This window comes from Mustela erminea, chromosome 12 (assembly GCF_009829155.1).
Source record: "Mustela erminea isolate mMusErm1 chromosome 12, mMusErm1.Pri, whole genome shotgun sequence".
NCBI classification, from domain to species: Eukaryota; Metazoa; Chordata; class Mammalia; order Carnivora; family Mustelidae; genus Mustela; species Mustela erminea.
The window spans coordinates 248,104-261,850 of NC_045625.1; the positions used below are offsets into that span (position 1 = coordinate 248,104).

Genomic DNA, 13,747 nt, shown 5'->3' on the forward strand with positions numbered 1-13,747 from the left:
GCAGCCCTGGAGTGACCTAGGCATGCACTCACTTACTCGCAAACGAAGGTGCCCAGGGGGATGTCCTGCAGGGACCGCACGCCCCAGCCCATGTTCTGTGTCCGGTAGAGCTGCAGCCGGGCCCTGGAAAACAGGGTCAGCCACTTAGCACCAAGCTCCTCAGTGGTTGACTCAAGTGTGGACCACACCGCCAGCCACAGCAGCAAACAGAGCGTAAGACACAGCCTTCCCATCGCGAGAGCTCCTTGGAGCTTCCCGTGCACGGAAGCCCACAGCACATCTTCAGGGAATGGGAGACTGCCTTGGAATTCGGTCCCAATGCCTGTGTCTTCATCTGTAACACGGGGACAGGTCTGGCAGAGCCTCCGGGCTGCAGTGAAGAGCGGAGGGGCAGACACTGCTAGCCCCTCAGGGTAGGTGGGGGGCTCTCCCAAGCTCAGAGCCATGGGGACCCACCTGCCCTTTTGTGTGTCCAGGGGCCCTAGGGCAGCCGGGCACGTGTGTCCTCCCCACAGAGGATGTGGGGCCAACAGGGAAACAGGGTTGTGTGGGCTGGTCAGAGGCACTCTCTGACCGCTGGTGCGCAGAGAAACCCTGCAATGCCGACAAACCAGACCGATGCTGCGTGTGAATTTGCCCTCATGCCTCAGACGGCCAGAGAGCTCTTCCAATTCTCAAGCTCGTGCACAAGAGGAAAAGCTCAGGGAGAGGGGACGCCGTAGGAAGGTGTCTGAGCGCGGCCCGTGAAAGGGGTGCTGCCCAGACCTCACGGGGCCAAGAGCCCCAAGTGACTTAAGAACAGGGCATCCATGTGGTCTGAAATGCTGTCCACCAGAGCACGCTCACTCTGATGTTGCTGAGACGCTCACTCAACACAGGACGTTTCAGAAGTGGTCTGAGTCTTCCCACAGTCGCTGTGCACCTGCTACCTCGAGGCAAAGGCAATGCTCGGAAAGAGCCCGTTTCCGGGCCTTCATGGAGCTCACTGCGTGGGACAGCCTTGTCCCTCAGGCCTTACCAACCCCCCAGTGCTCAGAAGCAGGACTTGTGTCATCTGTGCCAGCTTGTCCCACCAGCCGGGGACAAAGGGCTCACACAAGACAGCATCCTCGTGTCTCCACCGTGAGCACACACGCACGTGGCAACATATCCCAGCCTTGTCTGTATGAAACCCCTGTAAAATACAGCAAACTCTGCAAGAAATCTGCAACTGTTCCCAAACCTTGAAAACAGACACCCTTGGCATCACCCAGCACTGAAGGGCTTAGAGCCCTGCACTCAGGCAGGGGCCGCAGGGGCTCGTGCTCACCGGAGGCCGTTCTGCACGACGCGGTTCCGGCAGCTCCTCCAGCAGGAACAGGCATGGTTGCACTCAAAGATCAAGGGCGGTTCCGCCATGTTGAACTCGGGCAGGAGCCGGCCGTCCTGGGGACAGACGTGCAGTCGGGACTGAGCGTGGCTCGCCACTCGCGCTAAATACACTTAAACCAACACAGTTTTACAAACTAAAACACAGGTATTAAAACGATAGTTTCTGGTCCGACTTCACGCTAGGGGCACCAGGGTCATGTTCCACACCCGTGGTCTGGACAGGAAGCATTCACCGGGAGCGTGCACAGGTGTCTGGTCTCCGCCCCCCTCCTTCCCGGAACGCACTCAGCATCGCCAAGGCCAGCAGCCCACAGGCCCCTCCACTTCCTTCATGGGGTCATCAGCCCCCAGCCCACGTCCACTGCCACGCTGGAGTCTCTCCTTGCAGCCGGCAGGCCCACAGCTCTGGCAGCGACCGGGCCACCTGCTTTCCTGTCCTACACCCGGACACAGCAAAGCCACTGGCCAACACACGAGGGCCTCATGGCTGAGTCGGAGTCCCCGTGGCTTCAGAGGCTGCTCTGAACAGGGAGACCCTCGGAATGCTCGCTCTCGCGCACCCTCAGCACAGCAGTGCCTCACAGAGCACACTCCTCCGGGGCGCGTGCCGTCACCTCCTGCTCAGCAGGCAGGAACAGCCCCCGTGCCACGCCCCGTGCTCCCAAGGTGACTCTGCTGTGCTCTTATCCCCACCCCGGGACACCCTGGCTCCTGTCCCCCGGACAACCTCTGAACTCCCGATACTAAGGGCTTTTAAGCGTCTTCTACTGGACGCCGGCCTCCGGAGCCGTCCCCTTGTATCCCCAATGGCACTAGGCTGGGCTCACCGACAGCTGTCACGGAGGCTGGCTCCCCGCAGCCCTCCTTCCCAGGCCAGCCGGGCTCCGTGGGGGCCTGTGGGAGACGTGGGCCGCGGCCGCAGACTCACCTTGTCATACCAGCAGCGCATGCTGAGCTGGCCGCACATGCAGTTGCTGGAGGAGCAGTCGTCGATGCACACGCAGTACTGTGGGGAGACGGCGCGTTAGGGGCCACTCTCGGCCACGCTCGCCATCCTGACGCGCGCTCGCAGAAGGCCAGGCCCGCACGGAAGAAAGGAGACTGGCTCGAACCTCTCCATTCTCAAGGACACCAAGGGGCGTGCAGCCCAAGGAAGAGAGCACATGGGCAGGAGAGGACACCCAGCCGCTTAGACACAGAGAGACTGCACGAGGGGCTCTGGACGAGGAACCCAAAGGAAGGGAGGAGGCAGGACGGTCAGCGATGTGGGGCTAAGAGGCAGAAATCCCGAGGCCGGTGCTTAAGGCCCGCCACTCCATGGGAAAGGGCCACAACCCTGCCCTGAGGGCACATGTCCAGCTTCAAGGCAAGAGGAGCTCGGAAGCAGGGACAGTGGTGGCACCGCACCAGCTCCTCTCACTGGCACAGCCCCCAAAACATGACTCACCGGGGGACGCCAGGCACTGCTCTAGGGGCTGGGACCCCAAAACGAGGCACCGGATCTGCTTTCAGGAAGGATCTTTATCTGCCTTCAGACTCTTTAGTGGAAGGCAATCACCGTGAGGGAAATGCCTGTGGACCCAGGCCCCAGAGGCCTTGCCACCACGCCCCCATCACTGACCTGCAGGTGGGTGATGTTCCTGTCAATGTTCATGGGAGACGTCACGCAGTTCTGAGAAACGTATTTGTAGTTGCTGGGGCACGGCTCGCTGTCCACAGCGTTGACACACGGGATGGGGATGCGCTCATAGCCTCGAGCAATGTCTCTGCCACCGGAAAGGGGCGACATTACCCCAACAGGGCCGCCGCCAAGCCCTGGGCCAGGCACCTTGGGGGAGGGCCTCAGCTGGGCCAGGAGCTGATGCTTCCCCTCTTCGAGCCCCATCCGTCAGCCCTGGCCGGAGAGCGGCGGTCTCACCTGCTCACCGTCCTCTCCGTCGGCGCAGGCCTGTCGGGGGCCGCGTCTCGAAGCGCCCGGCTCGTGTGCAGCGCGTCCCACACCTGGGAGTGGAGGCTTGCACACTGTAGGGGCGTCTCTCCCTCCTTGTTCTTCAAGGTGACATCTGAATCCCGAGAAAGAAAGAGGCTAAAAGGAAAAATGTAAGCCAACAAAACATTCAGACCTTCATTTAAAAGACACGAGATTTATGACTTTAGAAGGTAAAAGTAAAGGGAACACATCATCCACCTTGATAATAAGCTTGCTGACCAGTGCTTCCAAAAAGTTCTGCCCTGACTCACCAGGAATATACTACATTACTTCTTTCCCACATTTAAGGTCAAAGGTCACCTCAGTTTCCTTGTCAGGAAGCGTGTGTAAAGGGCTAGGGATGGTCCAGCAGGGTATCTGGCCTTTCCATTCGAAGGCCCGCTGCTCAAGGAGGAACAGGGCCAGCGAGAGGCGGGTGAACCACGCCACGAACACCGTCCGCGCCCTGCAGGTGAGTCAGCACCGGACGGAGGGCGGCAGCGTGGTATCCTGTGAGCTGCCCCGCCACAGCCCGCTCAGCTGGGCCTCCCCCAAGGTCCCAGTCTGAGTAGGCGTGATCCCCACGACAGGGCATCCCCGCATTTCCAGGTGAGCGGGGGGGGGGGGGGGGAGACCTGAGGTCATGCGACCGGGCAGGATGGGGTCTTGAGGTTTCATGGAGGGCAGAGCAACGACAACTCCCAGGACCCGAGTGGCACCCACACACGTATGCGACACAGGAACGGGCTCTGAGTGCAGAGTGGGGAGCACCAACACCTCCAACCCTCCTCAGGGGGCCTGCCCCTCCCCTCTGACGAGGGGTGCTGGGTGAGACTCATCTAAGTCTTCGACCCTCCCTGAACCAGAAAGAGCCATGCTGACCTCAAATGGGTCGCCACCTGCTCAGGGAAAGCGCTTCCCTTGGAGCACCCGGGGTGCCTGGGAGGTGTGCAGGGGCTGCGGGCAGCAGGGTCACTCACAGGACACAGGCATAGCGGTCCTCTCTGGCAGCAATGTGCAGGGGCGAGTCCCCGTGGACATTCACGGCATGGAGGTCACATCTGGCAGCCAGCAGGATCTCAGCTATGTCCACGCAGCCTGAGAACGCAGCCCAGTGCAGGCAAATGTTCTCCTCCTGCACGGACAGACAGCGCAGCGCACCGAGAGACAGCAAAGACCCAGTGAATGCTGAGCACGCGTCCTGTGTTTCGCTCTTGTTATAAAAGTAATGTAAGTACAGTACTGAATATCTTGAAAACAGAATACAAAATCACCTGGAATTAGACCAACCTAAACACGACGACATCTGGGAGTAAAATCATATTCACTTTGGAAAAAAAGTACAATTGCAGGACAGGACCCTACTTGTGTAAGATGTGACAAAGATAAAAAGTGGGCAAATCTGACTGCATTAAAATCTTACTTCATAAGAACCTCTGTAAAATAAAAATTTTAAATCAAAGATTAGGAACACACCATTTGTGCCGTATACAAGCTATACATGACTTAGAATGATCACAGTAAGTTTCCTGGATCACACTGTCACTTTGAAAACAAACGTGCAGAAGATTAAGAAAATTTAAAGCTCATGTGAGAGATGAGGAATACGGACGCATACAGAGCAACGTGCAGCTTTGCCAGGTGGGAAATCAGCGCAAATTACAAGGGACACAACAGCTAAGCGACCACACTGGGGACAAATGGGAAAGCCACTTCGACACCCCCCGACACGCACACTAGGCTGCCGGCTCTGTGCTCCCTGCAGGGCGGGCACACCCACAGCTCTGGCCACGTGCAGGCCGAGCTCACGGCTGTGACTCACTCAGCCCTTCCTTTACCAAACCTTTAGTTGGTTCCTGCCTTCCCCTGGAACACAAGGCAGTGAATGTTTTAGTCCTTTTCTTCCTCTGACTAGGTCTCAGGGCTCAACCCCTCACAGCCAGCATCAACACTGACTGTCCTGAAAGCACTTTCTGCTCTTCTGGCAGATGCATCAAGAACCCCCACGATCTCACAGGAGCCACCGCCTGAGTCAAGCCCGGCTGTCCTCCCTGGTGCCACCCCAGGGGGCTGGTGGCATGGCAGCCCCACACAGTGCACGGCCCGCCCCGCCCCACCCGCCAGCCCCCATGAGACCGAAGTGCCGGCTACTGACCCTGCACGCCTCGTCCCTGCGTCCCTCCCACCCAGGGAACCTCCCGGAATGCTCCAGTTCTCGGGGGAATCTGCCTCCCAGTCCCCCACTCGGAGTGTACCCAATGCTTCTGGCTCAACGGACTTGAGGAAAGGGAAGAGTCAAGCTGAGTGGCCTCCTCTGCCAGGAGACAAAGCTCGCCCCAGGCACAGGCTTCACTGAAGGCTCCTCGGTCAGCCTTAGTGTTCTCTGAAAAGCCTGGATTTGCCTGGGGCTTCCTGTCCTGGACTTGTTCGAGATACCATCTTTCCACTGTCTAGACCTGAGCAAGCTCCAGAACAAAACGTGGTTTCCTTACAGGCCTTTTTTCTCATTCCTCTGTGATTTTATGACCAGAATTACAGGTGGAGACTGTGCCTGTGCATCTGGGCTCCTCTGAGCCCAGGGATGTACAGTCCCAGACTAGCTCGGATCTGCCTGCTTTGTTACAGCCTGACCCACGCACATGAAGTGACGGACGGGACTTTGGTTCTGGCAGGGACTGGGCCAGGGGGACCACCTGGGATTGACCCTCCTGCCTCAAAGAGCCAAACAGTCACAATGTGTGAAATAATGGTTTTCAAGACACTGGACATCAGACGATGAAATACTATACCCCTGAGAGCAGAAATACACAAGGGAGCCTGGGTCCGTCTGCGCACAGTCCTGAGATCTAGGCCTCAGGGCAGGGAGGGGACCAGGAGAAACCCTGAGACAGGAACTGAGGGCCGGTGGCCAAGGCAGCCAGGGCTGAGGCAGCAGAACATGGGGCTGGGAAAGAGGCTTCTGGAGATCCGGACATTCTCACCTTGGGTCTCCAGGAGGACATACCCCCAAAAGCTGAGGCAGAGTGCTCAGCACCAGTACCCACGCAAGAGAGACAACCAGCACAAGGCTGAGGCCTGCTGGAATATAACAAACCTAGAAAGCAAAACCCAAAGTACACTACTTCCAGGTAACTTTGCTGCAGCCGGGACAAGGCTCAGCTCCTTCCCAGGACTACAGAGACCCCAGCAAGGAAAAACTGACCGAGCGTAGCCTGCAACCCAAGGTCACAAACAAAACTCTGGGAGCCGACTCGCACGATGTCCGCCGGAAACACACTCGATGAGAGTAACAGCGCAACAGGCTCTGAAGAAAAGAGGACTAAGCTTGAAAACACAGCGACATTGCAGCGGAATCAGCAAACTGCGATCCAGAGTGAAAAAACACTTGAGGGAAAGGAGAAGAGCATCAGGGGCTCGGAGCAACCTCACGCCGCAGATCCCAAGAAACGAAGTCAGACATGCAGAAGAAAAAGGACCCTGGAATCAAGGACCTCAGTAGTAAAGGAAGTGGTGGCCTCAGGCACTGGTCCTTGGAGATTACAGTGTTTCCAAAAGATAGCTGACGGCTGAAACAAAGTAACGGTATATCGTGGTGACCTACAATGTCCAACACCAACAGCTGGGAGCAACGGGACACCCCTCTGTGCGTGTAACACAGCATTTTCTCTTAATTGAGAAACCACGGTGCTGGTGTAGGACAGACACATGGAGGCCAACAGCACAGAAGACAGGGCCCCGGGATGGAGACACACGTATGGACAAAGGGGCAAAGCCAACCCCACGGAGAAGGGACGGCCTCCCCAAAAAACGCCACCGGGACAGCTGGACACCCTCGTGCAGAACAAACCGCTACACGAAAACATGAAGGAAAGTCTTGGGGATCTTGGGTCAGGCAATGATTTCTTAAGGAGACAACAAACACAAGATCCATAAATAGGAAATATGAATAGACTGGACTTTATAAAAATTAAAAAGCATCTGCTTCTCAGAAACAGGTGCCAGGGTGTGTAAAACATCTGACAGTGGACTTGCACACAAGACACCGGACATCAGGCTTGTCCAGTGTACACGCAGAATATACAGCAACTCTTACAACGGAAGAATTAGAAAACAAGACCTGCCCGCCCCCGCCAGCAAGAGGACACCCACGAAGCCCGCAAAGTGCCAGGGAGAACGCGAAGCAGCGGCTTGCAGACCCCGCTCTCGGGCACAGCCACTGTGGGGGCCGGGCAGCCTCCGTCAACAGGCAACCCAGGCTTTATGGGAGAGAAATGATGGCAGGGGCCACGCAAAGACACGTGCCCGCATGTCCACAGCCCTGTGTGTGTGAGAGCTGGAGCCCAGAAAACCCAGCATCCGCGGCCAGGTGAAGGACCCACGAGCCGGCACGCTGAGCCCAGCTGACTGACGCTGCCTGGGCACCAGCCCCGTGCAGGGATCCGGCTCTGGAAAGCGGAGCAGCAAGGGCAGGAAGAAGCTTCTGGGAGAGTCATGCACTGTCCTGGCTGTGGCAATGGCTTTTGGGGCTAACACCTTACATGGTGCACCACGGACACATCACTAGAACTGTTAGGGCAAAAAAACACGGCTGTTTGTCACAGGAACAGCACCCACACAGCTTGGTCCATCCTGCTTCTCGAGGGCCACCAGCAGCACAGGCACTGACACCCACAGGCCCTATGAGGCCGGGGGCCGCTCTGCACCCACACACTCTTGACATCCTGCCCGCCACACGGCCACGGCCATGCTCGAAGGAGACCGCGCGGTATGTGTCACGAAGTGTCTGCAGGACAGGGAACAACGGGCCCCTACGGCAGCCATACTGGACGTCATCATAGCCCTTACCTCTCCCCTCACCCAGAGCTGCCCTGGGCCTCCCAGCCCCTGGGTCCCTACAGGCAGCACCACTGCACTGACACCAGCTCTAAGGACACAAACAGAAACACCCCACGGCTAAGCCAAAGCTGCAGGCCCAGAAGCGGCCTCTGGGCTGCTATTCCAGGTTTCAGGCCAGCAGGACCGGCTCGCAGACTCGGGGCCGGGTCCCAGAGCCGAGCAGCCACAGTGAGTGATCTGGTGGTGTTCGCTACTGCCCCACCTTCTTCAAGCGGGGATCTGGTGAGCCTGTCCCGCTCACCACCCGGCTCCCTACCTTGGACACTCGGGCTCCACATGACTGGCGCCGTACTGAATGGCATTCTTGCAAAAATCACGTCTCACCGTAAGTTGCTTTTTTTTTTTTTTTTTTTTAAAAGATTTTATTTATTTATTTGACAGAGAGAAATCACAAGTAGATGGAGAGGCAGGCAGAGAGAGAGAGAGGGAAGCAGGCTCCCCGCTGAGCAGAGAGCCCGATGTGGGACTCGATCCCAGGACCCTGAGATCATGACCTGAGCCGAAGGCAGCGGCCCAACCCACTGAGCCACCCAGGCGCCCCGTAAGTTGCTTTCTTATTTCATTATCAGTTTAATGAGTCTGTGCTACATTTTGCATTTATGGCTTTGGGGGACTCTCTGTAGCAGCCGACACAGCTCTGCAGGGCACACTGTGTCCATCCGCCCTGGGACCCCATCCCTCTGCCTTGTTCCCGAGCGGGTCCCTGAAGACCAAGAAACGCCCTTTTATATTAACTAGAGGGGCATCCTGGGTGTTTCAGTCAGTTATGCGTCTGCCTTCGGCTCAGGTCATGATCTCAGGGTGCAGGGATGGAGGCCCTCATCGGGCTCCCTCCTCGGCAGGGAGCCTGCTTCTCCCTCAGCTCCCTACTCACTCATGATTTGTCACTATCTCCCTTTTTCTCTGGAATAAATAAAATCTTTTAAAAAATAATAAAATAATGAACTACAACCACCTGCTGTCTGATACACAGGCTGGACGATTACTCCCAGGAGAACTGGCAAATATTCTGACCTTGGCCCCAAAACCGTGTTTTCTGAAAACAATCCGTCCCATAAAACTACCCATCCACACAAGCACCTTAGCTCTCACGGTCTGGGCACACGGTGGCTCCCTTTCTTTCCTCCCAGGACAGTGTTCACACTGCTACTGCCCAGGTATGGGGTGCGCCCTGGGCTCCCGGGCCCTAACCGCAGACGTGGCAGTCAGGGATGCAATCACTCCAGGTTCACCTCTCCAAAGGTAGGTACTATCCGTGGAGCAGGTCTCAGGAACCTCTGCCCCCTAGTCTACACGCAGCCACTGGTTAACCCACAAAAGCACCCCAGGAAGCCAGAGCGGGTCACAGGGCCGCGGAGAACATGAAAGAAGAGAGCAGAGCTGCAGCCAGGCTTCCAAGACCGAGAAGCCGCAGCCGCCCGCGCTGTGCACCCTGGCCCCTCCACCCTCCTCCAGGGTCCGCTTCCCTGGGGGAGCTCAGGGCCAGTGACAGCCAGAGACTCACGTTATCCCGGATGTTGATGTCAGAACCCTTGGAGAGTAGCAGCTTCACGAGCTCCACATGCTTATACTCCGTGGCCCAAATCATGGGCGTCCAGCCGCCGTCATCCTAATTCCAAAAAGCACACCACACACACACACACACAATCCATTATAGCTCTGCAGGCAAGTAACAGGAAGCGGTCTCGCTCAGGACCTGTAAGATGACTACAAAAGACAGGAGACAGTCTAAGTCCCCATTCTGTGGATGAGGAGACCAAGGCTTAGGGTGCAGCCCCCAGTGCCTCAGTGAGCGCAGGAAGCAGCTGGAACCTCGGCTCTGAGGGGGACGGACAGATCCGCCAGGTGCCCTCATCCCTTTGCAGCCTGCTGGGCAGTCACCACCAGGACGCCTACTTGGACCACGTAAGGACCAAGAAATGCTGACCAGACCATCCCTTCCAGAGCAGCAGTCTGGCTGGTAGGAAGCACCGGCCCCTGTGACCCAGACAGACCCCGAGCAGGAAGTATGACCAGCTGCCAACACTGCAGACGGCCAGACATCCAAGCCCAGAGACTGACGGAGGCTGTGCCCACTTCCCACTTCTTCCTGAAGGGCAGGAAGCAGAAAGCCTGCCCAGGCTGACCCCATATTAGGGTCTGTCATGGTTCGGACGAGCTGGCTTTCTACCATCCGCAACCCAGGCCTGTCTCCCTACTCAGTGGTGGTGGGTAGTTTATTTAAACCAGAAAAAGGCAAGTCTTCAGGAAATGAGTATCACGTTGCCAACTCATGGTCTGGTGGCAGAAAGCTCAACCCTCCCCAACACGTCCCCAACGACTTCCTGTCCCTCCCCCGACAGCTGCCACCTCTCTGGGAGACATGCGGCCCCCATGACTACAGCGAGGCCATCCCTGCAGGCTGGCTAAGGGCACCACCTGGGCCCTGGGGGCACAACAACAGGGGACAAGCACACCACAGGGAACCCAGCCCAGGAACATATAAAACCGAACTAAGTGGGAGACAGAAGATGAATCGGGAGGGGTCCAGCCCGTGGGCCTGAGAGTAGAGGGAGGCCGGGTGGCACGAGGCAGGAGCTCTATCTGGGCCACTGGGGAGGGTCTCTGTCAGGGTGGCTTGTTGGCGCTGGGTTGGAGGCAGGGGCGGGACTGAAAGACGGGACAGGGCCTGTGAGCCCAGATGGCCTCTCCAGGGCCGAGTCACAGGGGAGGGAGCGGTCTGGGTCTCAGCAAGTGGGAGGGAAAAGTTCTCGCTTGCTCTTCTGAGCCACTCACTAGATGCACAGGCGACCTCCTCGTGCCAGGGCCCCGTGTACATGAAGACCCTGCCGTGGAACCCTGACCGCCGCTGGGAGGAAAAACGGCTACGGAGGGAGGGTGCCTGGCAGGTCAGCCCGGGGAGATGCTGCGGGAGAAGTCTCCAGCCGGGCAGCTGAGCCGGTGGTGAGCGTTCAGAACAGCCAGTGGTCAGGCAGGGGAGGCGGCCGTGGGGGCGAGTCCAGGCCAAGGGGGCTGCAGAGAACGGGGAGGGGCCACCCCTGCTACGACGGAGAACGGGGTCACTGACCAGGCGGCCAGGTGGAGGGTCCGCCAGTGCAGGGGGCAGCGTTACCTGACAGTTGACGTCCATCTGTCCGTTCGAAAGCAGATACTGAACCACATCATAGTGACCTTTCTTGGCAGCGAGGTGCAGACAAGTGGAGCCCTCTGCGTCCTGCAACACAAGCACCACTGAGACCCAGAGAAAGCCCATGACCTCTGGCACGGCCGAGCGCAGCACCACAGTGACCTTCTGCTCCCCACACTAGGGAGGCACCTTCTAGAATGGCAAGGAGCCCAGGCAGAGAAAGGCGGAGTTGTTTTCTGAGGTCGCACAGCTGGGGTCCAAGCCCCGTCCATCGGGCTCCAGACTCCAAGCTCTGGACACCAATGGGGCAAGGCCTCTTCACCTTGTAAGACACACCTGCAGGGACACCATGTGACGCGCCCATCCCTTCCGTTCTCCTATGGTCCAGTCGGGGTCAGGCACACCCCGGGCTTCTCAACATGGCCACGTGCAGCACCATGGCCTCTATTCCAACACAACCCCCAGGCCTGTGCCAGGCACCTGCACTCCTCACGTGACAGGAGGGCCCCATGCCCACTGGGGCCTCCGTGAGATAACGGCCACCACTGCACATTAGACTAGTGCTAGTAACGCCATCATCACGGTCTATGCGCCGCCGAATTAAAAATAATAAATGGCAGAGAAGAGCAGGGGCCCAGACAGGGGCACACTTGCCCTGCGGGCCCACACACGTCCGAGGGGCCTCCTGCGGCTGCAGGTCCATGTCCCCATTAGCTTTCAGCTCTGCTTCAAGTGCGCTAACTAGGTCCCATTAACTGCGGCATCTCAAACCGAAACAAAGGCGACCCTCCACTGTGGAGGTCAGATCCAGGAAGCTCCAGGAGAGCCTTGGGGGTCCTGGGAGGGCCGGGGCACCATCTGCATCCTGGTTTGCACAGCCAGGCTCAGTGCCAACCAGAGAGCTTGGGCCCTGCACACACGGACTCCTCCTGGCTGTGAGTCCGAGACCCGCGCACGCGTCCGTTTCCTCCTTCCAGCATCTCTCTTGGCCTTCCCCCTGCTCCTGTCTGTACAGACCGCATTTCCTCGGTTCTTCTCTTCCGTTTCTGACCCTCTGAGGAAGAATCTGAGATTTTCACACACACACGGATAAATGTATTTCTTACCGATCCTGAAGTTAGTCAGTAACCTGCTTTTCTCAAGAAAACCCACCCAGTCAAACCCCACATTACTGGCATTTAAAATTTTAGTTGTATGAGAAATAAAAAACGTATGGTTGTTGGTGCAAAGGCCTGCCTTATTTTCAAGTTTCTCAGCTGTCTGTCCTTGTACTGAGTATCACAAAACCTTCCCTGTTGACACGACCCAGATCTGAATAGGGCTATCTTCTCCTGGGGGCAGCGACCCAGGGTCCTGGGATCGAGCCCCGAGTCGGGCTCCCCACTCAATAGGAAGCCTGCTTCTCCCTCTCCCACTCCCCCTGTATTCCCTCTCTCACTGTCTCTGTCAAATAAATAAAATATTAAAAAAAACCACACACACCCCTCAGCATTTCAATCTAATAATTCCACACCCAGAAATATGTCCTAAAGAAATCAAACATGCAAAAATTTAGCTAAAAAAATGCTAACTGGAGCACTGTGTGTACAGTGACTGAAAACACAGGGCACCAGAGTGGCTCAGTCAGCTAAGTGTCCGACTCTTGGTTTTGGCTCAGGTCATGATCTCAGGGTCATTGGGATGGAGCCCCGAGTCGGGCTCTCTGCTCAGCGGGGAGCCTGCTTGAAAGATTCTCTCCCTCTGCCCCTCCCCCTGGTCTCATGCTCACACGCTCTCTGAAAATAAACAGATCTTTTTAAAAATTGAAAACGAGTGCCTAGGTGGCTCAGTTGGTTGAGCATCTGCTTTTGGCTCAGGTCATGACCCCAGAGTCCTGGGATCCACGTCAGGCTCCCTGCTCGGTGGGAAGCCTGCTTCTCCCTCTCCTACTTCCCCTGTTTGTATTCCCTCTTGCTGTATCTCTCTGTGTCAAATAAATAAATAAAGTCTTAAAAAAAAAAAAAGGAAATTGAAAAAAAATTAAAAAAAAAAAAAAAAAAAAAAAACTAAGCAATAAGCAAATCTGACTAAAAGTGATACCACTGCATCATGAAATACAACGCAGCCACCTCAAATAATGTTATGAAACAGTATTTAATAGAAAAACACTGATAATCTCGTGGAAAAAAAGCAGCTGATAAATTACTATGAACAGTATAAGTCTTTGGCTGGAAAAATGTGTATTCATGTGAAAACTACAAGATCATTTTTACATTTTCACTGTAGTTACATAGGTACCTATGTACAAGGTAAGATTTTGCCATTTGGGTCGTTTTTAAGTGTAGTTTGGTGGCAGGGATCCCTCGCTGTCCTGCAGCCCTCACTGCGGACCCTACAGAACCCCA

General features: G+C 56.6%; 1 protein-coding gene across 8 annotated transcripts in view; it reads right to left on the minus strand.

Moving 5' to 3' along the window:
• Positions 1 to 13,747, minus strand: part of EHMT1 (euchromatic histone lysine methyltransferase 1) — a 137,124-nt gene that overhangs the window by 10,055 nt on the left and 113,322 nt on the right. For 7 of the 8 annotated variants that reach the window (XM_032308389.1, XM_032308388.1, XM_032308387.1 and 4 more), the window contains 8 exons: positions 11,349 to 11,450; positions 9,741 to 9,845; positions 4,321 to 4,475; positions 3,290 to 3,457; positions 2,993 to 3,137; positions 2,300 to 2,377; positions 1,310 to 1,425; positions 37 to 123 (listed from right to left, as the gene is read on the minus strand). In XM_032308389.1, coding sequence (XP_032164280.1) covers positions 37 to 123; positions 1,310 to 1,425; positions 2,300 to 2,377; positions 2,993 to 3,137; positions 3,290 to 3,457; positions 4,321 to 4,475; positions 9,741 to 9,845; positions 11,349 to 11,450 — 956 coding nt within the window. Of the gene's footprint in view, positions 1 to 36; positions 124 to 1,309; positions 1,426 to 2,298; positions 2,378 to 2,818; positions 2,910 to 2,992; positions 3,138 to 3,289; positions 3,458 to 4,320; positions 4,476 to 9,740; positions 9,846 to 11,348; positions 11,451 to 13,747 lie in introns of those variants that run through there. The other variant, XR_004277576.1, reaches the window with a different exon arrangement.